Raw genomic sequence first — 27,866 nt, forward strand, 5'->3', positions numbered from 1 at the left:
AAATACGGTATTTTATGGAATCAGAAAAGCTTCCAGGGCAAAAACAAGCAAGAAAAAACTGTTACTCATGTAACATTTGCTATAATTCTATGGACATTTACCTTCTCTTTCAGGGTATATATCAGGGACTAGCAGCTGAATGGTACACTGAAGTTTCAGGGGGGTTAAAAAAATAATCAAGAAATACATACCACTGAGGAACACCCAGCTGACTTCCTCATTATTCAAGTGGGGGATATATGTGGATGGAGTGGCTGCAAGGGAACCTCTGGGCAGCCCACCCTTGGGGGAGGGATACTGCCTGGCCTATCCCAAAATAGCTCTTCCAGAAAAGCTAGTCACTGGCCAAAATTTTATATTTTCCCAAATTGCCCCCAAATGCTTTGCAGTGCTTCTGCAATTGCTGTGCTGCCCCCTTGTGCACTTCTAGGCACCTTAGCCGTAGTATGTGGCTTGGCACTCCTGTCTTGAGTAGATTCTGGGGACACAGTTAGGGAGGCCCCTTTCCACAGCACCCCTACTCTCTTGCTTGCAGCACAGAGTTATTTGGGGGTGGGTGGGAAATAGTCCCTGCCTTTTGCAGCATGGACTGAATGCTTCCCCCACCTTCCATGTCTAAAGACATGGCTATATCATGTTTATTTTTACAGATGGGTTAATAAAACCAGGAGTTGTTTATGCATTATAAAGAAACAAATCTTTGTTGGCAGGATTAGGGGATAATCTTAAATCACCAGTTACTAACAAATGTTGTTTCCGTGTACACGGTTAAGATATCAATGCAGATATACAGTTGCTTAAAAATAAATAAATAAATAAATAAATAGGAAGCTAAACCACACTGTTGACAGAGCTATCCCTGCCATGAAGGAAGTCTGCAAAGCCCGATTAGAATCCTGCACAAGCACCACAGCTGTCACTTGCTCACCCAAGGAGCAGTTCAGCCATCTATTCTGCCTCCCCCTTTCCCGCCTCGACTGCTATCGAAGCACCGTTTTGTCAAATGGACCGTTACCTACCGAGACCCAAATTGAAGGCATCATTCATCTGCTACCTTTCTCAGTCTAGATCAGGTGAGGCAAAGCCCAAGAGAGCACATTACTCAGCTAAGGTGTTCAATTACGCCTTTGTCACAGATGTGTCAAGAACCTCTGCTACTAAGCCTAACAAATTAGTACAGAGAGCTCTGGCTTCCCAGGGCTAAACACAGCTGAATGCTGAGTTTATACAAAGACCCTGAGGCAGGAAACCCTGGATTTCAGCATTTGTGAACATGCATGCAGCTTACTGGGGGAAGGGTACAAAGATTTCAGTATTTCTCTACCCTATCCCCAATTTCTTTGAATTTGTAGAGCAGAAGAACAGAAACCTCAGTTAATGACATTTAACAAATAATCACTGATTCAAATTTAAACCAATTTTAAATCTGTGGTGTCTCCTGCAAAAGAGGGTTTGTCTATAAATGTCTCTTGATTCTGAAAACACATAATAGATGTTTTTCTTATGTTTTGCTCAGAATGAAAAACATTATTTGTTATATGCCTTCAAGCTACAAATTGTATTTAGAAATAAGAACATATTCACTGTTTTATTTCTTTAGTTATAAGCAGTGTTAGAAGCTCAGGTATATAAGCTAGGCGCCAAGTGGCACCTTATACCAAGGTGTGTGAAAACCTTCAAGATCCCTATGGACTATATGGAACTGGCGGAAATGACTGGCAGAATCCAAGACCAAGGTGAAGAGTTGGTGGAAGAAGATTGGAAGAAATTCAAAATTTATCTACAGAAACATTGCAAAATTAAGGAATGTTAGAAGGATGTTGGAATGAAGTAATGTGGTTTTAGCAGAAATGACATAAAGGATTAGGTAAAAATGGATCTGTTAATTGGTGAAAGACGAGAATGTAAAATTACAGTATATTAAGATAAATTATTAGGATAAAAACAAAGCTGGAAAGGATTTGCTGAAATATCTAACTGAACTAGAATACCAAAAAGGGAGGTGTGAGGAGGTGAAGGAAATAAGCAAAGGAAAGAAAGTTACCGGTATGTAAAGGTTTGATCTGGTTTTTTTAATTGTTTGTATTCTTTGTTTTTTGTTGTTGTTTTTTCTTTTTTCTCTTTGTAATCTTTAAAATTTGAATAAATATTATTTATATATATAAAAAAAGAAAACCTTCAAGATCCAATGATCTCCAGGCAGGCACCAGCAGGTGTCAGGCACCATCCTGATGCCCAGGCATCTTCACTTGGTTGCAAGTGGCTGATAGCCAGGTGCAAAATGTGCCTGGCACCTGGCTAATTTCGAATACTGGTTATAAGCAAGGATTTTTGCACTAGAAATCATGGTGGAATGATGGTGCAAAAACTATTAGCATACTGGAAATGACAGTGGCTGAAACCAATTTATTTATTCTTGGATTGTAACAAAAAATTCATTTTCTACATCAGGGGGAGAACTGGACAGCTTATTGTAGAATGTCTATCACCTGCTAGTTGACAAAGCTCTTGCAAAAAGGTGGATCTTGGATAATCCAGCAAGGCAGCTAGGTTAATCTGTCTATTTATTTTAAGAATCATGCAAGTCATAGTTAATCTGTGTTAACTGTTAAGAGACCCTGAGCACACAGTTTTGTGTTGTAATTTAAACACACACACTAGTGGTCTAATGGGATTCTTTCGTCGTCTAATGTTTTACTGCTGTTGCACTTGAATCTGAATTTCCAAAAAATGTCAATACAGTCCCATACGACACTTTTAAGAAAACATTATATTTCTCTCTTTCTTAATGTTCCAGCCTATTTAACTGCCCTGTCTGGCATGACAGGGGACTGGATGCTTTTAAATTGAGATGCTCACTCATTCTGGCTTTTATTTTGCTTTCAAAAGAGATCTCATATTCCCAGAACTACAAAAAGCCAAGATCAATCCACAGAAACACGAATCACAGTTTCAACACATGAATGGATTTCCCATTGTTTACATAGCCATCATACCAAATCCACTTGCATCTATTTGTGTGGAGTCACCAACACGGTATGAGCAGTGGCCACTTTGAATTATATTTCCACCAACTGGGCTTCTTTCCTTATATACAGAACTCATTTAAGCAATCGCAGGTTCTTTAAGGAAATTGGTCAAGGCTCAGGCACAATCCCTCAATCAGTCAACCAGATTCTCACACAGATATCCACACACTCATCCATAAAAACCAAACCTTGCATATCCCCTGTCTCATATGCTCCCACAAAGACCTTGGACAACCCTTTGGTCACATACTGTTTTATTGGGAGAGCTAGGACTTGGGGGAAGAGATGCTACAATGCCCATATCAGAGGACCTTCTGTGAAGATGCCAACTACCATTGCCTTGCTGTTCTGCTGCACTGGAAGCCAAGACATTCGGGTCATGCCATGGCGTATTCAATGGAGACAGAAGGGTCAGAGGAGGGGGAAAGGCAAAGGGGGAATACAGTACCCTGACACCACAGCTTATGCCAGATCTCGGTTCACTGAGATGAACCAAGGTTCTGGTGACATGGGCCATCCTCACACCTCCTACCCTCTTCAACCTAACCCTCCATTTCTTGCCTTTCTACAAAACACAAAATGCAGTCACTTACCTGTACTTAGCACTGCATAGTCCTCTACCACTCTGGAGATGTAGGCATCAGGGTTAACGCAGAAGTCACTGGAACCCTAAAGAGGAGCAGAGATGTCAAAAGTAGTAAGAAACACAGGGGGAGAAAGAATAGCCATGCAGAGCACAAAAACATTTTATCTCCTGCCCCGATATTACTCTTCCCAATTTGATCTTCAAACGTATCTTTTAAATTATGATTTTATAAAAGCACCCAGCTCTAAGAATTTATGACACTCCTGCAGAAGATCTACATGTTCAGGATGTCAGATTTCTATCCAACCATCTGGATATGATGAAAGATGCACACCCCGTCTCATCTACCTGCTTTCCATCCACCCCAACAAATCTCTCTATTTGTAGAAGATAGCAGATCTAGGGGAAAATCAGTCAGTTTTTTTATGTTCAGGAAGGAGTTTTTGTGGTCAAGCATTCAAATATGGAAACTCCCCACCATCAGCACCAACACATAAACTTTAAGCAGTCCAGTCCAGGAAAAACTTTGCCACTTGATTCTGCTGAAAGTATAAAATCCTTCCCATTCTAAAAGGAGGGCACTGGTAGTAGCAACCCTGTATCTCCAAAAGCTTTTTGTCAAGAAATGATACATATCAACAGCTCCTTGAAGTGTAGAAAAATAAGGCTTCCAGTAATTTTTAAAAATAAAGGCAAAGAAGCTTCATTGTCTCTACACAGGAACAGTGTGCAAACCATAGTCCCACATAACTGCTACTAGAAGCTGCAGCCTTGATTCACTTACACCATGGGTGCAGCGCTTGGAGCTAGAGCAGCCAACATGATGGTGTCAGACTACACCTTCCACCACCCCGACCACTGGCCAGACCAGCTGGGGCTTGTGGGAGTTGTAGTTCAGCAAACATCTGGAGGGCTTCATAATACAGTGGTACCTCGGGTTACAGACGCTTCAGGTTACAGACTCCGCTAACCCAGAACTAGTACCTCGGGTTAAGAACTTTGCTTCAGGATGAGAACAGAAATTGTGCGGCAGCAGCGAGAGGCCCCATTAGCTAAAGTGGTGCTTCAGGTTAAGAACAGTTTCAGATTAAGCACGGACCTGCGGAACGAATTAAGTTCTTAACATGAGGTACCACTGTACTTATCCCTAGCCTGGAGGAATCCCATTATTCCTACCCCTCACATATGGGCAGAGGGTAGAGGAGAATTTGAGAGATCTCCCATTCTCCCTGCTCAGTATGGCTTGTGCTACCTTGGTAGGTGCGGGGGTGGGGGCAGGGAAGAGGCATGGGCCTATTGGGACTTAATTTTTTTTATTGTTAATTGTTCTAACCAATTTTAATATTGTGATTTTGCAATGTAGTAATAGTAGTGATAAAAATAATAATACACATGGGTGCTGCTCCTGTGGTACAGGTGGACTCCACCCTAGGGTTGTCATTTTTTAACTACCAGTAAATAATGTGTCACCTGTCACCAATGATTCACCTGTCACCAATGGTTCACCTGTCTGCTTAAACAGCAGTGCAAGGTGTGTGAGTTTTGTATCATAGCCACTTACCACAGCAACAGCTAACTCCAGACCCAGGGACCCCCAGCTCACAATGAGGGCAAGCACCCCTAGAAGACACACTCTGTAGGAGAAAGAGAAACAGGCTCAGTTTGGCAGACACCTTGGCTCCATTCTAATACCTTAATCTTAAGTGTAACTTCTAATTTAGAGTTCAAAGCAATAAGGAGGAGGAAAAGTTGCCAAACAATTTATGTTTCCGTAACTGGAAATCTGAAGGAGTAGTTGCTTCGATAAGCACCCTGACCTCTTTGTTGTGGAATAACAGCGCTATATAAATAATTATTTACAGGAAACCTCAAAACAAGCCAGTTATGAACAGAACAGTTACTCTGCAGGCAACATGAGCAACGACTGCAGTTCATTTTTTGCTCTATGCCCTTCATATTTGGCATCGGTGAACTTTCTTTTTTCCTTCTAACACATGAAATGCACAAGACCAAATGCTGCTGGCTCACTACTTTGACGGGGATTTGAGGATTGAATGAGCAGGACAAGTAGTTTTAGGTTCTCTTGTCTTGAAGATTGGCTGTGAGGAGACACTGCCCAAAGGGTCTGGGACTGCAGTCTAAAAGTGCAAACAGCAAACATACATATTGTTGTGCAAGGAACACTGTGTGGTCCAGCTACTGGCCTGGAGCTGTATTTCACACCCCCAACTTTTAAGAGTGCCCATAAGAAGCCATCGGCCTGACCATTAAACACCGAGCACAACAGTAGAGAAAACACTGAAGTGTGAGAGACATCTCATCTTCTCGCACATTTTTTTCTCTTCTTTGCAAGTGAAACTGTTGGCAATTTTTAAAAATACATATCTTTTGTAATTCTGTAGGGCAGGAAAAAATGTTTTCTGCTTTGTGACTATTTATATCCTGCTTTTTTGCCTAAAGACTCTCAATAAACAATGTAATAAAATGAGGTTGTGTGATCAAGCAGGCACTCAGTCTCTTGGTAAGCAGTCCTGATCCATGACCATCCCGCCATTTTGAGTTGCAAATGCTACAAGGATGATAGGCAACAGAATAGACATATTGCAGATTGAAGAGAATTTTTTCTAGAAAGCTAACAGGTACCGTAATTTTTGTTTTGTAATATTTTGTTGAATGCCGCCCAGAGTGACTAAGGCAACCTAGTTAGATGGGCAGCATATAAACAATATAATAAATAAATAAATAAATAATAACAGTAAGTCATTCTTAAAAGTAGCACAAGCAGGATCTCAGTAGCATAAGCCAATTCTGCATGCTCAGGATGGCAGTAGATTTGTGTTTCTATTCCACTCTCACTGGCAAACCCCCCCCTGAAACTAGAGGACATTTAAAAAATTGCTTTGATTGCAGTGTATTTCTAAACTGGCCAGAGAGCTTTGTTGTGCAAACAAACAAACAAACAAACACTGCACTGAGGGGGACAGTCTAAAAGGGAAAGAGAGAGCTATACACACATCCTCTGATACTCTTACATTAGTTCTTTGGATCTCAGCCCTTATCATTGCTGAAAATCCTTAGAACCGGCATCTAATTGTTAAGTCCAGGTCTCTGGAATTCTTGAATATTGCCAGTAAAACACACCAGAACATACTATGTTAAGAACAGTCTTTTGAACACTAAAACACAGGTTTTCATTATTGTGTATACATGACAATAAGCAAATCCTGTTATTAAAATGTAGGCACTCCTTTATGCATAGCTAGCTACTTTGGAAAACTACACCCAAGCATCGCAAAACCCACTGCACAAATAGAAAACAAAAGCCACAACAGAAATAAAGAGATAGGACAATTAATCAAGATGATGATGACTTGGTTTTGGCATCCTACTGAGTCATGACTGTGATATCTGAATTGATAAGCCATGGTTTGCAAACAGCCTGCAAACCATGGTTTGAAGTGGGTTTAAAGTCATAGTTTGTATGAGCTATGGTTTGATGTGATGATGACTGAATGGACTAACTGTGGATGTTTATTTATTAGATACATTTATTACACTTTCTTCACCAGTGGTCCCAAAGCATGTTGCATCATTACAAAACAGTAAAGCACAATACTAAAATAACGAATCACTAAAACAGCTTATTCTTTTTTTCCATTTGCTTTCATTTGCTTTTATGTTTTATACTGCATGATTAAGACTGTATTTTTGTTTTAATGGATGTTTTAATATTTTACATAGTGTACACTACTTAAAAATGCTTTTAAATGAAGAAACAAGCAGTAGTTACTGCCTTTGCTCTGCCTCCAGAGGCTGCTGCACCATGGATACTGGAGTGAACACTTGTAGGGGACTGCTGAGAGAACAGAAATCAAAACGTGTAAGAAGCTCTAAACTACGATCTGCATTTCGGTAATTTTGGAAGCTCAAACCATAAATTATGGTTACCATACACCTGTGCTTTTTTCTAAAAAAATGTTTAGGTGTACTCTCATTTTCCTACTCATATTGAAATACTACCCTCATTTATTTATTTTTAATAATTTTTATTGAATTTTCAAATTATAACAACAAATTTTCCACAAATCTTACTTGAATAATTTATATATCCATATTTCTTCCCTCCCCACTCATTGGCTTCCCCCCGTATTTCCGTATTGATTTATTAAACAAATTCTACACCCTGCTGATTTTGCTTCTTATATAGTTGTGAAAGTTTAGTCAAAACCTGCCAATGATTCCAAATCTTTATGTCTTTTTATAAATGGTTCCCACTCTTTTTTGAAACCAATGTTGTCTCTCTCATGTATCCTCTCTGTCAGCTTAGCCAGTTCTTCCTTTCTTGGCGTTTTCTCTGTTTTCCATACTTGTGCTAATAAAATTCTTGCTCCTGTTGTCACATACATAAACAATCTCTAATTTCCCTCTCTTATATCATGATCTAAAATTCCAAGCAGGAAAGATTCTGGTTTTTTAACAAAGGATTTTTTCAACATTTTTTTTCAATTCATTATATATCATTTCCCAATATTCTTTAACCTTCTTGCATTCCCACCATACATGAAAAAAGTACCAACTTTCTCTTTACATCTCCAACAGACATACTACCCTCATTGAGGTCAAACTTAGATTGTTTAGGGGTATGTGTACTCCTGCAACCCCCCAGAAAAAAGCACTGCTATACACCATGATTTAAAAGCTGCTTTTGGTATGATGTCTGAATTGGACCAAAATATACATACACTGGGTTTAAATTCTTCACAGGGTACATTGTTATATGGTATTGATGATACAGCTATGGGCTATCACCTGGTCTCAAGTACTTCCTTTCTGGGTAAGATGACTGAGAGGGGCGTGGAGGAACAACTGCAGATATTCCTGGATGACACTGCATCCATGCCAGTCTGGGGTCAGGCCTGAGTTTGGGGCTCAATTGTCACCCTGATGGATGACCTTTGTAGAGAGGAGGGCAGGGGGAGTGGATGCTCCTTCTGCTCAATTTCTCAGCAGTTTCAAAATCCCCGCCTCTTGCACACACAAATTATGACTTTGATCTGCCATATGTATTTGCAGCCTGATCCTATGTACAGTGGTGCCTCGCAAGATGAAATTAATCCGTTCCGTGAGGCTCTTCGTATAGCGGTTTTTTCGTCTTGCAAAGCAAGCCCATTGACAGCTTAGCGGATTAGCGCTATTAGCGGTTTAGCGGCTTTTAGCGATCAGCTGTTAAGCGGCTTATCAGCGGATCAGCTGATAAGCGGCTTAGTGGCTTAGGAAAAGGGGGGGGGGACCCCGCAGGAACTCGCAAGACATTTTCGTCTTGCAAAGCAAGCCCATAGGGGAATTCGTTTTGCAAAGCGCCTCCAAAACAGAAAACACTTTCGTCTAGTGGGTTTTCCGTCTTGCGAGGCATTCGTCTTGCGGGGCACCACTGTATAGTGATCCACTGATTTCATGAGCACATACTCCCAGATCACAGAGGAAAATTTTGTATTTAGATCAACAGAATTACGCAGTACCACCAAAGCACCAACTGCGTAAAAGAGGTATGCAAATCCTTGGAAATGTCAAGCTCTAGCCACATCTTGTGACTTCCCCAAGTCATAATGAAAACCATCACGTGTTATTGTATGATTTTAACTTGTCAAAACAAGGTATTTAATTTACACAGCTTGATCTTTTTTGTGCAATACACTTTCACAAGCGATAAGGAAGCTACAGATATGAAATCCTTCTGACTCCATTAATCAACTGTGTGGATTAGTAACTTTCTCCTGAACCACAGAATGGTAGCTGCTGTTTTGCATTTTGTTTAAGCACCTCAATGCCTTCCTTTATCAGTTTTACCCTTTTGTTTCCAAGAAACACATTCTTCATGGTAAGCATTCCCTGTTCTGCCCCCAAAATGCCTGGATTTAAAGCCTCTGTAATGTGAGAACCATCTCTAAATTAAATACACAAGTTCAACTTCTGAGTGCATAAAGATACACTGCAAATGACCAATATGCAGGTGAACCGTGCACTTGAAGGGCCTTATCATCTTAACCATATTAAAAGGTCTATTACAATAAGCACATCCCCACTGGTAAGATCAAAGCACACCATGGGACTTGGCAGTTTTTAAGATGTGGCATTTCCAACCCATATATGCATGGGTCTAATTCTGCACCACGAGGAGATATCTTCAACCAGAGACACAGTACTGCATTCACCTTTCTTATCCATGGAGGGTACACCAAAGACCGTTAGAATTACATTCACTTTGAAGAACATTTTCTCATCTTTCCAAGTTCAAAGATGGACACAAGCACAGTGCAACTGTGTAACTGTTACATGAATGCACTTTCTTGTTAATGCCTCCCAAAAAAGCCATGGCCCTGTCAGAAAAAAACTCCAAATTACCTTTTTGAATGCAGCAAGCATCGCTCACTGAGTAAACACTACTTAATAGTGTATGGAAGACTTGAAGGGCACAGAACTGAAGATTAAAACAAGCTCATTTTAATACCTTCACATACTGTTTCCACATCAACCTACCCCACAAGAATGGCCTTTGAGTTTCTAATTAGTCCAAATAGCACCAGCAAACAGATTAGGACATGGAACATGAGTAAGCCCAGGTATCCCAGCCACCTGTAGCAAAACCAAAACACAGATTAAAAAACAACACAGGAGACAATTAAAATGCGCAAAAGTGAAAAGCAAGTCTTGAACAAACAATGCAATCTTCTGATTCCCACACCCACTACAGAGATTGAGAAATGAATGCTACAAAGCTCATTTGCTTTGGCTTGGAGCTACATGCCATTGCATCATTATCATCACATCAATATCAAGGCAATTCAGAATTGGGCTATGATTATTGGTAAATGCTCAAAAACCTTTCTATTTAAAAGAGTGGGGATCCTAGCACCTCTAACTACAGAATGATAGCATAGGAAGCTGAAGCTTGAACACTCAGCTTGAACAAGCACCAAAACAGCATAAAAAACACACATGTAAGAAAGAGTACACAGCCTGCTTACCTGTACCAGTCATACAGATCAATACGACCTGCCAGCAATTCTAGAGAGACGTCATCATTCTTCCAGAAAGGAATCTCTGTTGTCTGCCTCACAAGTTCATCCAAGAGTCCTTGGAGCTTTTGAACCACATGCAGGTAATCTGTCTGTTTAGCAAACATTACCTCCAGGAACCCCAAGTTGGGCTCTGCTGTTTTGTTCAGAGCAACTGCAATGTTTTGCACCTGTGGAAAAAGAAAGTCAGGAATGAGTTCTCCACATCAGCACAGGCACACACATAAAAGTAAAGGGCTAGCAAGTTGGTCAGCTTCAAGTGAGATGCTCTAAAGCAGCTTATCTATCATATCCAAAAACTAGCAAGGCAGCTAATTGCAATGATATACACTCTCACACAAATCTGACAATGCATGCAGAAATACATACTAATAATCTCTTCAGGACAGGGCAGGCGGAAGAGATGCTTTGTCTAATAAAATTTCACCAGGCACTCAGACTTTGCTGCTATGTGGCAAGGACAACCTGCTACCACAATCTTCTCAAGCAAAATTTTGGCAAATTCAGCCTGCCTTTTTTACAGGGAGGGTACTTTATTGCTCGGTGGTTGAGGGCTGCTCCAATGAAAAGAGAAAACATTCCCTTTTCTTTGTGGGCTTGCTGCAGCAAAGCGTATTTCTCAGTACACAGGGGTGGCACTGCTAGAGCGGACTCTACTACCACAGATCGCTGTCGTGCTAAAACAGAGTCTGCAAATCAGCTCAGAAAGCACACCCACAATTCCAAGTGCGGTCAGATTTCATAAGTAATTTATATACAAGTGGATCTGAGCAAGGCTTTCATTCAGTGGACGCAACCTGGGTTTACAAAACCAAATCTTCCTTAACTCCAACATACCATAATAGACTACTGCTCACCTGAAGACAAAGCAGGCCATGTGGTTTCACTTCTGTGTGACTGCCTCACATGTTGCACTGAGAAATTATTTGTAATTATTTGTTCCATGAAGACAAATTCCTACTTTCTCTACAATAAAAACAGCTGCTAGAGGTGCCATTTGCAGTCTCTCCACTTCTAGACTTTCTGAAACAGGAATCCTTCCCACTTAACAATCTGCAACTTACCCTGCAAAAAAGAGGGCTAGCCCTGTTTTTAAGGGTTTAACCTAAGCATCTTCATGTAAGGAATCTCAGATAACTAAGATTGGAAATGGCGCAGGATTGTTGCTGCTAGAGTATTGGGCTAACTGGATTATTGGTATGGCTCCCTAAGAGGCAGTTCTTTATACTCTCATTATCAAGCAGTACAGGTGTAAATTAACATTGTGGTTTTGCTGTTTTTTTTGGGTATTGTCGCTGCTCAGGAAGGTTGGGGAAAGCATTAACATGCAGAAGCTTGAACCAAGCATAATCGTGATGGAACATTACTTTATTTAACAGGTTTGACTTGCTTGGATATTTTTAGAACAAGGAATGAAAGGAAATAGAACTGCATTTCCTTCTGCTAATGGAAGCTGTCAAGGACCTGTTGGGAAGCAGATAAGAACAGAGAGGTAGACACACAGGTGGGTTCTCACCTGAGGACAAGGTTTCAACAACAGCTCTCTCCCTCTCTGTCTTTAGGGGGAGCCTTCTTCCACTTACCCGGTCTTGGACCCCTGCAACAGTGAGATTGGCGTGCCGCAGTGAAGATGTTAGCCGATGAATGCCATCACTGGTCTCCCCATTTCCATAGAAGCCAACAGCTATGCCAGCACTGTGGGGAGACAAAATAGGAAAGAGATTGAACATTTCAATCTATGCAGGCAGCTGCAAACTTATTCCTCATATTCTGAAGTTCTCCACAGGAAGAGAACAGTATACTCTGGGCTCTAAGAAAGGTTGCAACTGGATAACTATAATCCCCAAAAGAAAGAATAAGGGGGAAAAACACTTCTTGTTTGTTTGCATGCTTTAGCTCTGGATTCTAGCTAGAAGTGTAATATACAAAGCTGATGGCCCACTCACTACTGAGCATTAGTTTTAGGACAGGGAACATTTTACTGTTCCACCTGCTCAAGTATTCCAGCACATTGCAGTTCACTCTGAGGCACCTCCAAGGGTGCAGATAGTTCATGTGGGATAGGGAGTAGTAATAATAATAAAAATAATTTTAATAATATTTTATTATTTATACCCCAGCCATCTGGCTGGAGAAGCCTATTGAGTCTGCATGGACTGATTCACATTTCAGGGAAAGACAGGAAGTTGTGGCCAGGCTACCTTTCAGGGAATGTTGCCCACCATTGCTGATGTCATTGAGGAAGTCCCGATAAACCAAAGAACTCCAGATGACAGCTCAGAAACCACTGCTTTAAGAGAACAATACAGGAGGTGTGGGCTTTCTAGATTTCAAATCAAGGCTTCCAGGCTTTCTACCTTGAACTTTTGGCAGGTTACACATTCTATCCACCCAATTGGTAGAAGAAACCACCTGCCTAACACAGGATTACCAGAAACCTTTCAGTTTAAAATGAGACAAGAAACCGCCCATTCCAAAAGAAAACCATCAGCGGCATCACATTTGCTTTTCATGCTCAACACTGAACGATGACCCAGAGGGGAAGTTATCTTCCTAAATCTATACAATGTGATTCACTGCTGTTTTAATTTTCCTCATTTGATAAATTGCAATTTATTCTTTGAAAAAAAAAAATAACTATAGGCCATTTCAAGTATCAATAGAAATGTGGCATAGAAATATTGTAAACAGGAATGAAAACTGTCAAGTTGAATTGACTCAGGACAGAGAAATTACCCACAATTAATTAAAACATTTCTATACTGCATCCCATGTTGGGATTCAACAATACTGAAATGTGTATCAAAACACCTAAAGGGTGAGCAGGCAGACAGCAGGAACAGTCCTTAGGCTGCGTATTTAGGACGGTGGAAGGTCTAAGAATATGAGAATGTAACTATTATAGGTTGCCATCCCAGCAGATGGAGAAAAGCAAAAATCTGTCACCTGAGGTGACACAAGTCCAAGGGCTGAAATAGGTACAGATGGCCCTGTAAGATCACAATCTCCTAACTTACCTTTCTCTAGCGAACAAAGGCACATATCTAGTGACGAGATAAGCTTTCATCTTTGTGTCAGGCAAAAAGCGGATAATCCCCACTGATTGTAACTGATCCAGTAAAAAAATTTTTTAAGGGTTTAACCCACACAGTTGTTGTATGAATTAGACAGAGGTCAGCTGGAGGTAAAATGATGGGCTGCATGGGGGAGGAAAGATGTCTTGCCATGTGAAAAGGAAAGGGACCCGATGAGATCATTTAATAAGATATGGCAACAACTGGGAGTTTGGAGGTGTGGCTTGTTTAAAAGACATAGTAGAACTGCATTCTGTATAACAGTATCCTAAAGCAATACTTAAAATCACAACATTTAAAAAGAGAAGCTGCTGAATTGCAACTTATCACCAAACTTAAAACTATGGAGAGACCTGGTTTGAAAAAAGACATTGGATTCTTATCTCATTATACATGACAAAGCCATTTTTCACCTTCTCACCCCTTGCTTTTTCCTGTTAGACCTATTGCAGTCGTTAAGAGTCGTCAACAGGCTCATCGCAGCTATCTGCCAATCACCCATTCCCACCACTCTTCTGAGTAATACCCCTCCCCACCTTCTCACTATATAGAAAGGTCCGGTGACTTCTGTTTCAGTGTATCTGAAGAAGTGTGCATGCACACGAAAGCTCATACCTAGAACTAACTCAGTTGGTCTTTAAGGTGCTACTGGAAGGAATTTTTTTATTTTGTTTTGACCATGGCAGACCAACACGGCTACCTATCTGTAACTGGAACATTTAAAAAGTTATTATGTCGTCATGTCAAGGTTGTTATTTAATGGATATTTCTAGGCCCTTATTGAGGTCCAGCTACAAACAGTGAGGTTAGCTTGGGACTGAGAAGAAACACTCAAATTTTATGCTATCATGTGTGGTTCGGGTGTTTCTGCAGTCACCATGTTTCCTCTGAAAGCAGAGCAGGAAAGGTCAGCAGTCCCCCACACCATGATAGAGGGAAGAGATAGTCTGCAGTAGATGGACCAATGGTTAAGGATAAGGCAGACTCCCATGTTCCTATGGTAATAATAATAATAATAATAATAATAATAATAATAATAATAATAATAATTTATTATTTATACCCTGCCCATCTGGCTGGGTTTCCCCAGCCAGTTTGGGCGGCTTCCAACAGAGTATTAAAATACAATAGTCTATTAAACATTAAAAACTTCCCTAAACAGGGCTGCCTTCAGATGTCTTCTAAAAGTCTGGTACAGTGGTACCTCGGGTTAAGAACTTAATTCGTTCGGGAGGTCCGTTCTTAACCTGAAACTGTTCTTAACCTGAGGTACCACTTTAGCTAATGGGGCCTCCCACTGCCACTGTGCCGCCACCGCGCAATTTCTGTTCTCATCCTGAAGCAAAGTTCTTAACCCAAGGTACTATCTCTGGGTTAGCGGAGTCTGTAATCTGAAGCGTCTGTAACCTGAAGCGTCTGTAACCTGAGGTACCACTGTAGCTGTTTTTCTCTTTGACACCTGGTGGGAGGGCGTTCCACAGGGCGGGTGCCACCACTGAGAAGGCCCTCTGCCTGGTTCCCTGTAACCTCACTTCGCGCAGGGAGGGAACCACCAGAAGGCTCTCGGCACTGGACCTCAGTGTCCAGGCAGAACAATGGGGGTGGAGACGCTCCTTCAGGTATACTGGACCGAGGCATTTAGGGCTTTAAAGGTCAGCACCAACACTTTGAATTGTGCTCAGAAATGTACTGGGAGCCAATGTAGGTCTTTCAAGACAGGTGTTATGTGGTCTTGGCGGCCGCTCCCAGTCACCCTGTCAGGGTTGAATGTCAGGGTTGCTACAAAGTGAACCATGGTGGGGGCCATTGTGGAAAGGCGGCTGTCAGACACATGGTTTACCCCCGCCAACAGAAAAAGGTTACCCATTCCCAATAAGTGAGTGGCTGCCATCTTCTTCTAGAGAAGGAGAAGGAGAAGGAGAAGGAGAAGGAGAAGGAGAAGGAGGAGAAGGAGAAGGAGAAGACAGCCTATCCGCTGCCAGTGTTTTAACAGAGAGCAAAAACAAATCACCATACCTGACACCAGCTGTGGTTCAGACATAAATGGAAGGAACACTATGTGGGAATGGGGGATGGGAAACGCTCCATTGCATTTATCACTAAATTACTGTTGTAGAAGGTGGAGTAAATTGTATATAGGCTTGGTTTCAAGAGCTGCCCCTCCCCTCAACCCAATTATGACCATGGGATGAAGCTAGATTTTCCATTTGGTGGAGGCAATTGAGGCTGTGGAAAAGCCCCCCATACCCTTCATTGACTAAATTTGACAGGCTTTTCACTGGTATTCATTACTGAATAAAAGCTGGGATTTTCAGAAAATTCCTGGAGGTCACATACAGCCCAGTGAGCACAAATTGCCTGTTGGATAAAAGAAGAGGAAAAGAGAACATGGTTGTATTCTGTTAACTATAATTTTGTGTTTAAGAACTTTGTTCTGAGCAGGACCTTGTAGCTATCAGGGGTGGGGGTGGGGGTGAGTTAGGCTGAGAATGTGGCTGGATATGATTAACAAAGTTCCTTAAGAATCACTGAAATCTGGGGTTTTTTCTGAATAAGGGAGTGGAAACACAGAAAAAAAAAGAAGCTAAGTTGTATGCATACAGGAGGTGCTGTGTGTGGCCACTCAAATGACCTGTTCCCCTTATTTAGCACTAAACTGAGGCTTCAAAGTGAGGGCCAGCAATTAATATATACATAGCCCCTCCTCCCTTTCCTAAGAAGAGACTCACCATCCACAAAAGTCTCATCTTTACAAGTTAATATTGCAGTGGCAGCAAGACATCTTTAATTAAAAAAGAGCCTTTGTTACTCCTGGGGACGAGTTAATATTCCCATCTAATTACCACCTTATTCTTCAACATTGGGAGAAAATGCTATTTCTGGCAGAGCTGTAAAAGCCATATTTCAACATCTGTTTGCATGTTATTTCTGCTAAATGCAGTTGTTCAAGACATTTCCCAACGATTAGAACCAATCTGTCTGGAATTTCCTGGACATATCCAGAATCCTGCAGCTGCAAGCAGTGTCCGTGTGGAAATCGGCTAAATATTCGGAGGTATGGCAGCCCATGCCGGCAGTGTTGTTTTTGCTGATTCTCCTCAGAAATAGCTCAAAAATGTCCTATTTTGGCAAAAAAGCTTAACAACTTTGGCCAGAACTACAAAAAGCTCAACAACCGTTCTGTTGTGGGGAACCCTAACTTTCTGCTCTTGTTTCTCTGGTGTTTTATTATTTATTTGTTTATTCATTCATTCATTCATTCATTTAATATATATAACACCCTTCATCTGAAGATCTCAGGAAGGTTCACAATATATAATAATAATAATAATGACGACGATGATAATAATTCTTCCAATACTTTCCACTATTTCCAAAGATCACAAACAAAGCAGACCTCAGAAAATCTACAGTGTCCATAGGTACATTAAAAGTGACAAATGTGTTTTTGGAGGACTGGAATCAGAGTTGGAAGGTGCCCTGGAAGTCCATTCCCTCCTTAATTCATGATCTACCATGCAAGTCATTCCTGAGTCCACCCAGGCTCTTCTTTAATACCTCCAGCAAAGGAGACACCAGCTCCTAAGGGAGTCCTGTTCCACAGTAGAACAGTTCTTTCCACTAGGATGTCTACCCAAATGTTTAGCTGAAATCTACTTCACTGTCATTTCTACCCATTAGTTCTAATCCTGCCTATGCATGGCAGCCGCAAGAACACCTGCAGCCCAGACACATCCCACAAAAGACAACAGAGTCCCTTTGTGGCTGCACCCCAAGTCTCTGATGGCTACCTATGAGAAACCCTAGATTAGAGCCATGGTTAGGAACACTCTCCTAAGAGACCAAAAACAAGAACCCTCAAATCGCAGTGCTTAATGGCCAAAGTATTGGAGTCTCGGCTTCAGGATCTGTCCTTCCAGTGAGCACTCAGGGCTGATTTCCTTCAGAATGGAGAGGTTTGATCTTCTTGCAGTCCATGGGACTCTCAAGAGTCTCCTCCAGCACCATAATTCAAAAGCATCAATACTTCGGCGATCAGCCTTCTTGATGGTCCAGCTCTCACTTCCATACATCACTACTGGGGAAACCAGAGCTTTGACTATACGGACCTTTGTTGGCAAGGTGATGTCTCTGCTTTTTAAGAGGTTTGTCATATGCGGGATTAAAAGTCTGCAAATGCAATGCTTGATGGTAGATTGAGGAAAGGGGCTAGAGGATAACCCAAAATAACATTCAGAATGGGCAAGAGTAAAGGCAAAAGTTAATTGTGCTGTTCAAAGCTGAAATGTTTTGCCCTCTCCAGCAATGGGTTGGTTGCCAAGAAAGGTCTGGTAAAAGGGCTAGAAATACCACTGTTTAAAAGACTGGCAGTGAATTTTTCTAATTGCTCAAGGTGCCATGAGATCAGAAATAGCTACAAGGACCAGTGGCTGAAGTTTTCCCTGTGTAAACTGCTGATCAGTCTTTTGATAAATGCAATTTAAAATGCAGAGAGGCATCAAAAAAGCTCTGTGGATGGACAGAGGTCACCCCTGTGTGCTGCAATGTAGTTTGAAAGCAAAGCTATCTCAAGCTTTCATGCAGAAAGAGCAGAACTTCTGCCCTGTTCACTTTAGAAAAATGCTCCATGAAACATACCTGTCTGTGGGCAAATAAGCTCATTATTACTCATGCTAACAGAATAACCAATTTGTACCGATCATCATCCCCACTCAAGAGCAGAGAGGTGAGGAGCCCCATTCCCTCTACTGTCTGCCCTGTTCTAAGTCTCAGGCAGTGAACAAACTTGCTTGCTTGCACTTCCAGCTTTTCCCATTCAAACCCAAGCAAATAAACTCTCCAAGGAATCCAGGTGTGTTTTTTTAAATTGTGTGAATTCCTTTTTTTTTAATGGGGGTAAGAAGAGTAGCTTACTAGCTGTGCTTAGCACAAAACTAGCAAACAACAAAAGTTTTCCACAAAAATCAAGTCGGGAAAAGACTACAGTGGTGCCTCGCAAGACGAAATTAATTCGTTCCGCGAGTCTCTTCGTCTTGCGGTTTTTTCGTCTTGCGAAGCACGGCTGTTAGCGGCTTAGCGCTATTAGCGGCTTAGAAAAAGGGGGGGAGGGAAAAAACTTGCAAGAACTCGCATGACGTTTTCGTCTTGTGAAGCAAGCCCATAGGGAAATTCGTCTTGCAAAGCACCTCAAAAACGGAAAACTCTTTCGTCTAGCGAGTTTTTCGTCTTGCGAGGCATTCGTCTTGCGGGGCACCACTGTATAAGGATAAGGCATCAATAGGAGTATAGCATCTAGATCAAGGGAAGTAATAGTGCCACTGTATTCTGCTCTGGTCAGACCCCACCTGGAGTACTGTGTCCAGTTCTGGGCACCACAGTTCAAGAAAGACACTGACAAACTGGAACATGTCCAGAGGAGGGCAACCAAAATGGTCAAAGGCCTGGAAACGATGCCTTATGAGGAACGGCTAAGGGAGCTGGGCATGTTTAGCCTGGAGAAGAGGAGGTTAAGGGGTGATATGATAGCCATGTTCAAATATATAAAAGGATGTCACATAGAGGAGGGAGAAAGGTTGTTTTCTGCTGCTCCAGAGAAGCGGACACAGAGCAATGGTTCCAAACTACAAGAAAAAAGATTCCACCTAAACATTAGGAAGAACTTCCTGACAGTAAGAGCTGTTCGACAGTGGAATTTGCTGCCAAGGAGTGTGGTGGAGTCTCCTTCTTTGGAGGTCTTTAAGCAGAGGCTTGACAACCATATGTCAGGAGTGCTCTGATGGTGTTTCCTGCTTGGCAGGGGGTTGGACTCGATGGCCCTTGTGGTCTCTTCCAACTCTATGATTCTATGATTCTAAGGCATTTGAAGGATATTTCAGATATTCCTGAAGGTTAGAAAAACAACGAAGACAGAATGCCAGCTTGACACTGCAGAACTACATGTTTGTTTCTATTCTAAGGACAATATGACCTTGAATGGGGATTACCTCCACATGCTACTCTCAGAGGAAAGCATTACAATCACTCTTGCAGTTTTTAGTATGCTCTGTGCATGCAGATAAGTGATAATCAAGTTAGCACTTGGTGGAAACAATTTCCCCCTGCAAATATGGGCCCATTCAGCTGGCCTGCCCCCACTGATGGATCCTGGTGGATTCCTGATTTTCTGGGGGATGTATTGTAGGATCAGTTTCATTTTACATACTCTGATGATGTGGATTTCTAAGCAATATACAAATATAAGGTAGGCCTTGCCCAGAGGTTTATGATCTAACAGACACAATGCTAAGCTAACAGTTTCGCCACAGATCTAGACTGACTTAAGCAGCCCGATGAGCCTGGATCCGGAAGAGACCAAAAGTTTATTTACACTTACTATGGAGCCTGCTAGGGAAGAGAATATTATCTTGAATCATAGACCGGTGAAGGCTATGTTTGAAAAGCTACAACTTTGGGTAGCTGGTTGGGTAAATGTGGCAGCAGTGGCAGAATGAGAAGGCAACTTTATCTCTGCCTTTGTCAGATTAGTTCTGTTTGTCCTTCTGTTAGTTTGGAGGGGGAGGACTTACCTGCAGACCAGAGTTGCAATGATGACACACCAAGCTGTACAGCAGCAATCTGCATTCAGCTGTTCTTCAGTTTTCCGATGGCGACAACATAACCAGAAGGAATAGAAAAGGAGGAAGAGGAGATCCAGAGCAAGGCAGGACAGAGCAACACCACCCAACAGCAAGAGGGCCTGAGGAAGAGAGAGAAAAATAGTTAACTGAAAGGCATTTCCATAGCAGGAATATACAAAATCACCTCTGTGGCCCAATTGCTGTGATCTCCACAAGTACTATTGCTCACAAAATCTTGAGAGGCCAGCAAATAAGGAATTCCCTTTTAAAATCCAGATTGAGTCACAGGGGGAGGAGTTTAGCTGGCCTGTATTTTAAGTGAGGGCTACTTCACATTTACAGCTTATATCTTTGCATCATTGATTAGCACTGGGGGCATATTTTTGAAGTATGGAGGGCTGAAGGCCACAAACATTGGCTACCACATGAGCTAAGTCTCCTGTCACATGAAAGGGGCTCTTAAACTAAGGTTACCAGATTTTTTTCAAGGAATCCGGGGACACTTTTCAACTTCAATGGAATTTGTATGGGGACTGATATGTAAATCTGGGGACTGTCCCTGGGAAATGGGGACGCCTGGTAACCTTATCTTAAACCCACTCCGCCTCAGTATGAATAGATGAGGCTTTTGTAAAGTCCTTCATTAATGTGCAGTTTTAAACTGAAAGCTAAGCCTGTGAGAAAACATTTTTCTTCATACAGTTTATTGCACAGAGTCATAATTTAGGCTGATGGTTAAGTACACTGGTAGCATACACTGTGGCCACAGAATTCACTGCGCAGCCAAATGAGTCTCTAAACCTCCAAATCTGGGAAGAATGTATGTAAGTTAGACTTCTTTGCTTTTCTCAGACTGCATGCATGTAGACCACTGAAAAAGCATAGTAAGAGAAGTGCCATCATGGTAGAAGATAAAGGGCTATTCTGGGGGCTACATGGGGAGCCTATCCCTCCCAGACTTATCTTTATTAGCTCTATGCCAGAGTGATGCTTTTAAGAAGTTGAGATCTTTCCCCATAACCCTTTTAAATCATCATACTGTTCTTCCCCTCCACCCAAATTACTTCCCTTTTCTCCTCTTTTTCATTTCCCCCTACTTCTAAATTACCATGCCTTCTTTCTAGATTTGCTACAAGGGTTATTTAAGACAAGCTGATCAATTGCATCACATCATGAATGGGATAGCTTTGGCTATGTGACATCACTGAGGGCAAAACAGAGCCAACTGAGAAAACGGGCCATGCTGGAGTAGTTTCTGCAAAGTCCTAACCCCCACACTGCAGCATCTCATTTCCAGGGCAGGAGAAGTGCGAATCACCATTTGCTGAGTGAAATGGCAAGCAATGATTGGCTGCAAGCCAGGGAAGGAGGTAATGCATGAGATTGGGGTTCCCACAGTTTGGTATTACATCTATACCAACTCAGTAGGAGGAACTCAGATGTCATTCTAGCATGACTTATTCAAATTCATTCATTTTCTGCAATTTAAACACACACGCGCACACACACACACACACACACACACACAAACAAATACTTGAACCAATTGCTTTTTGGACACAAATCTGGAGGTTACTGACTGTAAAATGACACTGAATTGCAAGTCCTGGAATGGAGCCCAAGAGATTTGTGCCAACACAGTAATGTTCGTAACCTTCACTCCGCAGACAAATCTGTCCCAGAAATGTGCAATAGAAGGGATTTTATTTTTAATCAGTTACGTCTCTTTTGCCCTTCCTGTCCTCTTGCAATCCTGATAAAATTACAAAAAGTATGAATTTTTAACAATAAAAACTCTCCTTAGCCTTGGAAATGACATTAAACATACTACAATTAAATGAAAAGTTAGTCCTAAAGACAGGTTGACTGCCACTATACTATTGAAATACCACAAAAACGCCTGCCAAAAAGAAAGCACATACATTTGTGCTTCTCCTCCTTGCTGGGAAACTGAGCAACACCAAAGCTTTCAGCTAAGCAAATACCACTGCTTGCAGAATGACAGGTTGCCTACTACACTATATACCACCCATGTGGCAAAGGAGTTGTCCCAGGATTTCAGAATACAACTAGTTTGGAACAACTTTACCTAAGCTGGTGCCCTCTGGATGCTGTTGGATTCCAATTTCCATCAGCCTCAGTTATTATGACCAAGGTGTACTGAGGATCGGATCTGAAGTCCAACATGCAGGCTACCCCTGGCCCACTCCGACCACGAGCAGCACCCCAGTGTCTTCAAGAAGGAGGAGGATTCTCCCATTTGTGGTGCATTTACCTGGTGATCCCAGGGACTAAAGCTGCAACCCCCTGCATGCAAAGCATATACCCTAATACTGAACTACAGTTCTGCCTCAAGGAGCAGTAAAAATGATAAATTCTCAAATCAAACCTTTTGTTTGTTGCTCCTGCTTCTCATTTCAATGCAGCACTGGCCAAAGTTATATTTAAAAACAAAACACGCTGAAGTTGTGCTAAGGCATTTATTATAGAACCTGTGGTCTGCAATAATCATTTTGCAGCAAACTCATCTAAAATAGCATGCTACTTCCAAGTTCTCTCTTAACCATGGTTAAGACAGCAGCATTGAGCTGCAGGACTGTGAAAGATTTGAGAGAATTCCCTCCTTTCACAAAAGAAAAGAAAAGAAACAATGATCCCTCAAATGATCCCTACCACAGAAGTCTGCATGCACATACACTCTTAGGAGCTTACTGGAGTTTCCGCTGTATCATGCCAAAGGGTGACATCATCTGCTCCTTGCTCCTTTGCAGCCATTCTCAGAGGTGTATTAAAAGGACCAGGAGACGGTGAAATGTTTTCAGAGTTCTACATGCCACATTTACCCTTTGAAGGCAGTGAAGGGCGTTTTATGTTGCCAAAGTGAATGGTAATTCTTTGTAAGATGCACATAGGCCAGACATAGGCAAACTCCGGCCCTCCAGATGTTTGGGACTACAATGCCCATCATCCCTAGCTAACAGGACCAGTGGTCAGGGATGATGGGAACCGTAGTCCTAAACATCTGGAGGGCCGGAGTTTGCCCATGCCTGACATAGGCATTCACAAATATCAGACCTCTCCACAAACCCAGTCAAACACTGAAGAGCAATGTAGCATGTGGGCAGGCAACCTGGGTAGTCTAGGAGGTGGCACACTGAACAAGGTGGGGAGACCCAGGGTCAAAACACCACTTGGTCACAAAGCTTGACTGGTGATCTACCCCATAGGATTTCTGCAAAGGTAAAAGGGAGGAAGCATACATACGTGCCCTGAACCCACTGGAGGAAGGGTGGAACAAAATACTGTTAATTTTTATTATTATTTAACAACTTCCTACATAAAATGGTCTCAGAATTGGACCGAGAGAGCTTTCCCCATAGTTGAGATCCTGGTATGTTAACAACCTCCAAGGAGGGGTCACAGGTACCCGATTCTTTCATCACTACCCTAATTTCAAGTATGAACCACTCAGGAGTTGTACATAGACTCCTGCAGGGAAGTTGTTCTTTTCCATTTTATCAGTATACTTGCTGAAAGCTTCTCTGCAGAACAATGATTTAGAAAAGGATAATCTCTCCCGCTCTCCAAATGCAGTTTGTACTGACACATCCCCACAGACTAAATCTTTATTAAATGAAGCTTAGCTCAAATTTGGCAGGCTGTCAACTGAGCATGCTCACTGAAAAGACAGATTTCCTCACAGAAGCTGCTGCAAGTCCAACAAAATGGATGCTTCAGTTGTTTTGCATTAACTGTGTCTAAGGCTGCTAACCTGTAAGGTAGGAAATGCAGAGTTCAGCAACAGCTTGTTTACATCACTCTTTGAAGCAGTAAAGCCTCAAATAGATGAACAAGAACCACAAAGATTACCTTATCAGCCTCAAAAGAATTTACTCTCAAGCAGATAGAAAACAGAAGGTGTCCCAATGGCATGTTTACATAACATGGGTATGGAAAAACAACATACATCTCTGCTATCAGAATTTGCAATCAATGGGATTGGATTGTGGTGTATCACAGTCATCTATGCATCATGAAGCATTACACTGCACAGTGTAAGGAAAGATCTGGCGCATCTCCAGATTCAGGGGGGTGGGGGGTGGGAGAGAAATATTCCTCTACCAAAAAGCTTTGAAAATTCCCTCTGCACCATGTATTCTGGGATCGAACTGGGAACCTTGAGCCTAAGTCTTAGTCTAGTGAGGTAAAGCCATGGGGGAGGGAGAGGTATCCTTTTTCTTTTCATGTATCTGATATGTCCCTGCAAAATACGAGTTTTAACTGTACCAGGACACATATAAAACAGGCCTCATTTTCTTTTTTTCCAGTGGATGCCTTCAATCTCCAACAACTCAGTTGTTCTCAACATTCTTTTGGCCCTTGAAGTCACTGATCATAAGTCCTTGCTAGGCTATACAGTTCTCTTTTAATTTATAAATTAATATACTTCTGTAGACCTGTGTCCTCAAGTACATAGTAACTCAGCACAAGCAAATTTTTGTGATTTCATTTGAAATACATCTGTTAAAGCTGAAATGAAATTGTCACAGATATTCATTTTAGGGTTTTTTAAAACTTTTCTAATCAAAATGTCAGAAGTACTGTAGTTAAGAGTTGTAAGGGTCTTCAAGTTGGTGGCCTGCAGACGTTTCCAGCTGGTATTTGTTCCGAAGTAAATGAACCAATACTGCAATAGAATAATGAACTGATACTAGTACATGAAGTCAATATATACATTCATGCACCAGACTCAAACAAATCTTCATCAGTGGCATCCACTGTACTGAAAATAATCACAGGATAATTCACTGACATGCTAGCCTGCATTTCCTCCTGCTATATCCAACTAAAGCATCAAATATAACCGGCCATTTTCTTCATGGCAACCAAATTCAGTTGGAGCAGGTATGAGGAGCAGCAAGCACTCTCAGAAAAGGAAAGATCGGTGTGTTGCACATTGTTCATGTGAATAAAGTGCATTCAATGTTGAGGATAGATTCCTGTTTCTGTTGCCTCATATTATTTCTTTTGACTCAAAGTCCTAAACTTGGCAACTCTTGTCTTCAGCAAGATGTGCTTTTTCTGTCTTTCTCTGTAGCCTAGATGTCACTACAATGAATACTTCGACCCATAATGAGGTCTCTCACCTTTATAAAGAACAACCAACAATGACCCCAGCAAGGGAGGTAACTCCATCCATGTCCCCAGCTCCCACCTGTGGACACAGTATTCAGATTCTTAGCTCAATTACTGCCAAAGGCTTTATTCTAAACATCACTACAATGACCAAACATGATCAGGTTGCAGGTTACATGGTTCTGAAGTTTACAGCACAGTTCTAAGGTACATGGCTAGGCATAAGCTAAGATGTTGCCCCACCACTTGATGTGGTTCCTGAGCTTTGTTTAAATGCCTTAAACAAAGCAAGTAAATAAACATGTGTGCCCACACACACACACACACACACAAATATTGACCAACTGGTTAATATTTCAATCAACTCTAACCATTTCCAGCATTTAGATATGAGTGAAGGTCAACAAAACATAGGCTTGAGTGACATGTTCCCATTTTAAAGCCTGTTTTTGTTACTACTGATTTATGGAAAGATTTTAAAAAATTAAAATTCATTAACATCCTGAGTGCATAGATGTGAATTGAGGTTCTTCAAAATACAGGGAACCTTTTAAGATAGCTGCTGCCACTCCCATCAGATGAACAGCTGGCATTACTAAAATGCCAGGGGTGGGAATGCATTATCTAAATAGCCATTTGTTTTTCCAAAGCCCACAGGGCACAACAATATGAAATTACTGGAAATTTATGTGAAAAATAAATTGCTGGGGAAATCGAAAAGGAAACAATCCGATATATGGGGGAGGGGGGGATGCTATGTGAGAACTGGAAGAACATGTCAGTGGAAAACTATCAAGCAAGAATATAGATTTCCTGTTAAAGGTGAAAACAACAGATGATCCTCAGGGTCCCTTCCAACTCTACAACTCTTATGATTTTATGTCAGGAGAGGGAGAATTCAATTTGGGGAGAAGCAGCTATGTTAGACTTGCAAGGACAGTGAAGCAAACAGGGATCTGAATCTAGGTTGCCCAGCTCCAAGCGCAGCAGAACCACACTGGTTTTCACATCAGCAGATGCTGCCTCTTAAAAGATCTAATGTGCTTTTTATAAACAGTGAGATGAGCTAATCTGCTGGAATATTACCAGAAGCAGCTGAAATAAGTGGCTTGAATATTTTAAATGCTCAAAGAAGAATTAAAAACAGAAGCAAGCAGTAGATATTAAAAAAAAATAGCTCAAAGGGATGCTCCAGTCTACAACCTGACGTTGTGTCACATCTAATGTCCTCAGGCTGCCCTAACCGCTACAATTGATTTGGGTGGTGGAAATCTCTCTCTTTAATGTCCATGTTTTCCAAACAGGCTTTAGTACTCAGTCAACCTGGGAGCTCCCTCTTTGTATCACCAACTGCACTGGCTGTTGCAAGGACTGTAACATGCCCTTAGCGACACAGAGACAAAATATTCAATTGTATTGCGACAAATTCCAGAAGAAGCAGCCATGTTAGTCTGTGGCAACAATACAGCCTCTGAAGTGCTGCAGTGCTTTAGAAGCTAATTGGTTTGCTGTAGCCTGAGTGTTTAGCAAGCAACAGCCTACTCGTCATTTTAACCAAGCCAAAAGCACAAGAAGAATCCCATCTGAGTGTTCTGAAGATGGATTGGTTTGCTAGATTGAAAAGAATTTTAAAAAGGAAGTATTCATGTGTAACCACTGGAAAATGACATATGAAAATGATTGTGTGGAGGACAACTGCCAAATAAGAGGGCCGTTTCACATATTAGCTGCTTTCAACTAGAACCTATTCTTTTGGCAGGGCTCATTTCAGAAATCTAAACAAGAGGCTCCATTACAAGGATGGATTGGGACCCACAGCTGGGCTAAGCCCCAAGCTAAGATCAGCAGCCCTAGCACAATCCATTTTCCTTTTCAGAAGAGAAAAAAATGCAGACCAATACAGGGAGAAAATCAGAAGTGGGTACTGTGTTGCAGGTTGGATATCCTGGAATATGGAGAACACACACAACAGAGAAATGAATTCAACCTGAAAACTATCGTAATTATGAGTCTAATTGTTAGAGGATAAACTATTATTCATTCATTCAATTTTTTACCTGCCATTCACCATCAGGTCCCAGGGAGTCACAACCATTCAAAATTCAACATTAAAAACAGATTAAGCAAATTACAGTGGCAGGAATAGGGTGGGTCTCAGGTGTCGAAGACCAGGGTAAAGAGGTATGCCTTCGGCAAACATTGGAAACAATAACGAAGGTGCCAGACACACCTCTGTGGGGAGGGAATTCCCAAATGATTTTGCTATTTTGGGATACTCACCTGGGAATGGGGATACTCCCTTAAGTGCATTTATAGGTGGCATCAACCTCCACCAAGGCTAATCGGTA

General features: G+C 41.6%; 1 protein-coding gene and 1 long non-coding RNA gene across 4 annotated transcripts in view; both read right to left on the reverse strand.

Moving 5' to 3' along the window:
* Positions 1 to 27,866, reverse strand: part of TTYH3 (tweety family member 3) — an 84,767-nt gene that overhangs the window by 29,111 nt on the left and 27,790 nt on the right. For all 3 annotated transcript variants that reach the window (XR_014151055.1, XM_081839835.1, XM_081839836.1), the window contains exons 2-7: positions 20,332 to 20,501; positions 12,275 to 12,386; positions 10,641 to 10,861; positions 10,153 to 10,248; positions 5,177 to 5,249; positions 3,623 to 3,698 (exon numbers count right to left, since the gene is read on the reverse strand). Coding sequence is in view for 2 of the 3 variants with exons in the window: in XM_081839835.1 (XP_081695961.1) it covers positions 3,623 to 3,698; positions 5,177 to 5,249; positions 10,153 to 10,248; positions 10,641 to 10,861; positions 12,275 to 12,386; positions 20,332 to 20,501 (748 nt within the window). In the remaining variant the exon portion in view is untranslated. The remainder of the gene's footprint in view (positions 1 to 3,622; positions 3,699 to 5,176; positions 5,250 to 10,152; positions 10,249 to 10,640; positions 10,862 to 12,274; positions 12,387 to 20,331; positions 20,502 to 27,866) is intronic.
* On the reverse strand, positions 6,656 to 10,143 carry LOC309329420. The gene is made up of 3 exons (XR_014151150.1): positions 9,045 to 10,143; positions 8,360 to 8,695; positions 6,656 to 7,230 (listed from the first exon to the last, which is right to left on the reverse strand). It is a non-coding gene; the product is annotated as an uncharacterized lncRNA (long non-coding RNA).

This window comes from Podarcis erhardii, assembly GCF_964252035.2.
Source record: "Podarcis erhardii genome assembly, chromosome: 14".
NCBI lineage: Eukaryota > Metazoa > Chordata > Lepidosauria > Squamata > Lacertidae > Podarcis > Podarcis erhardii.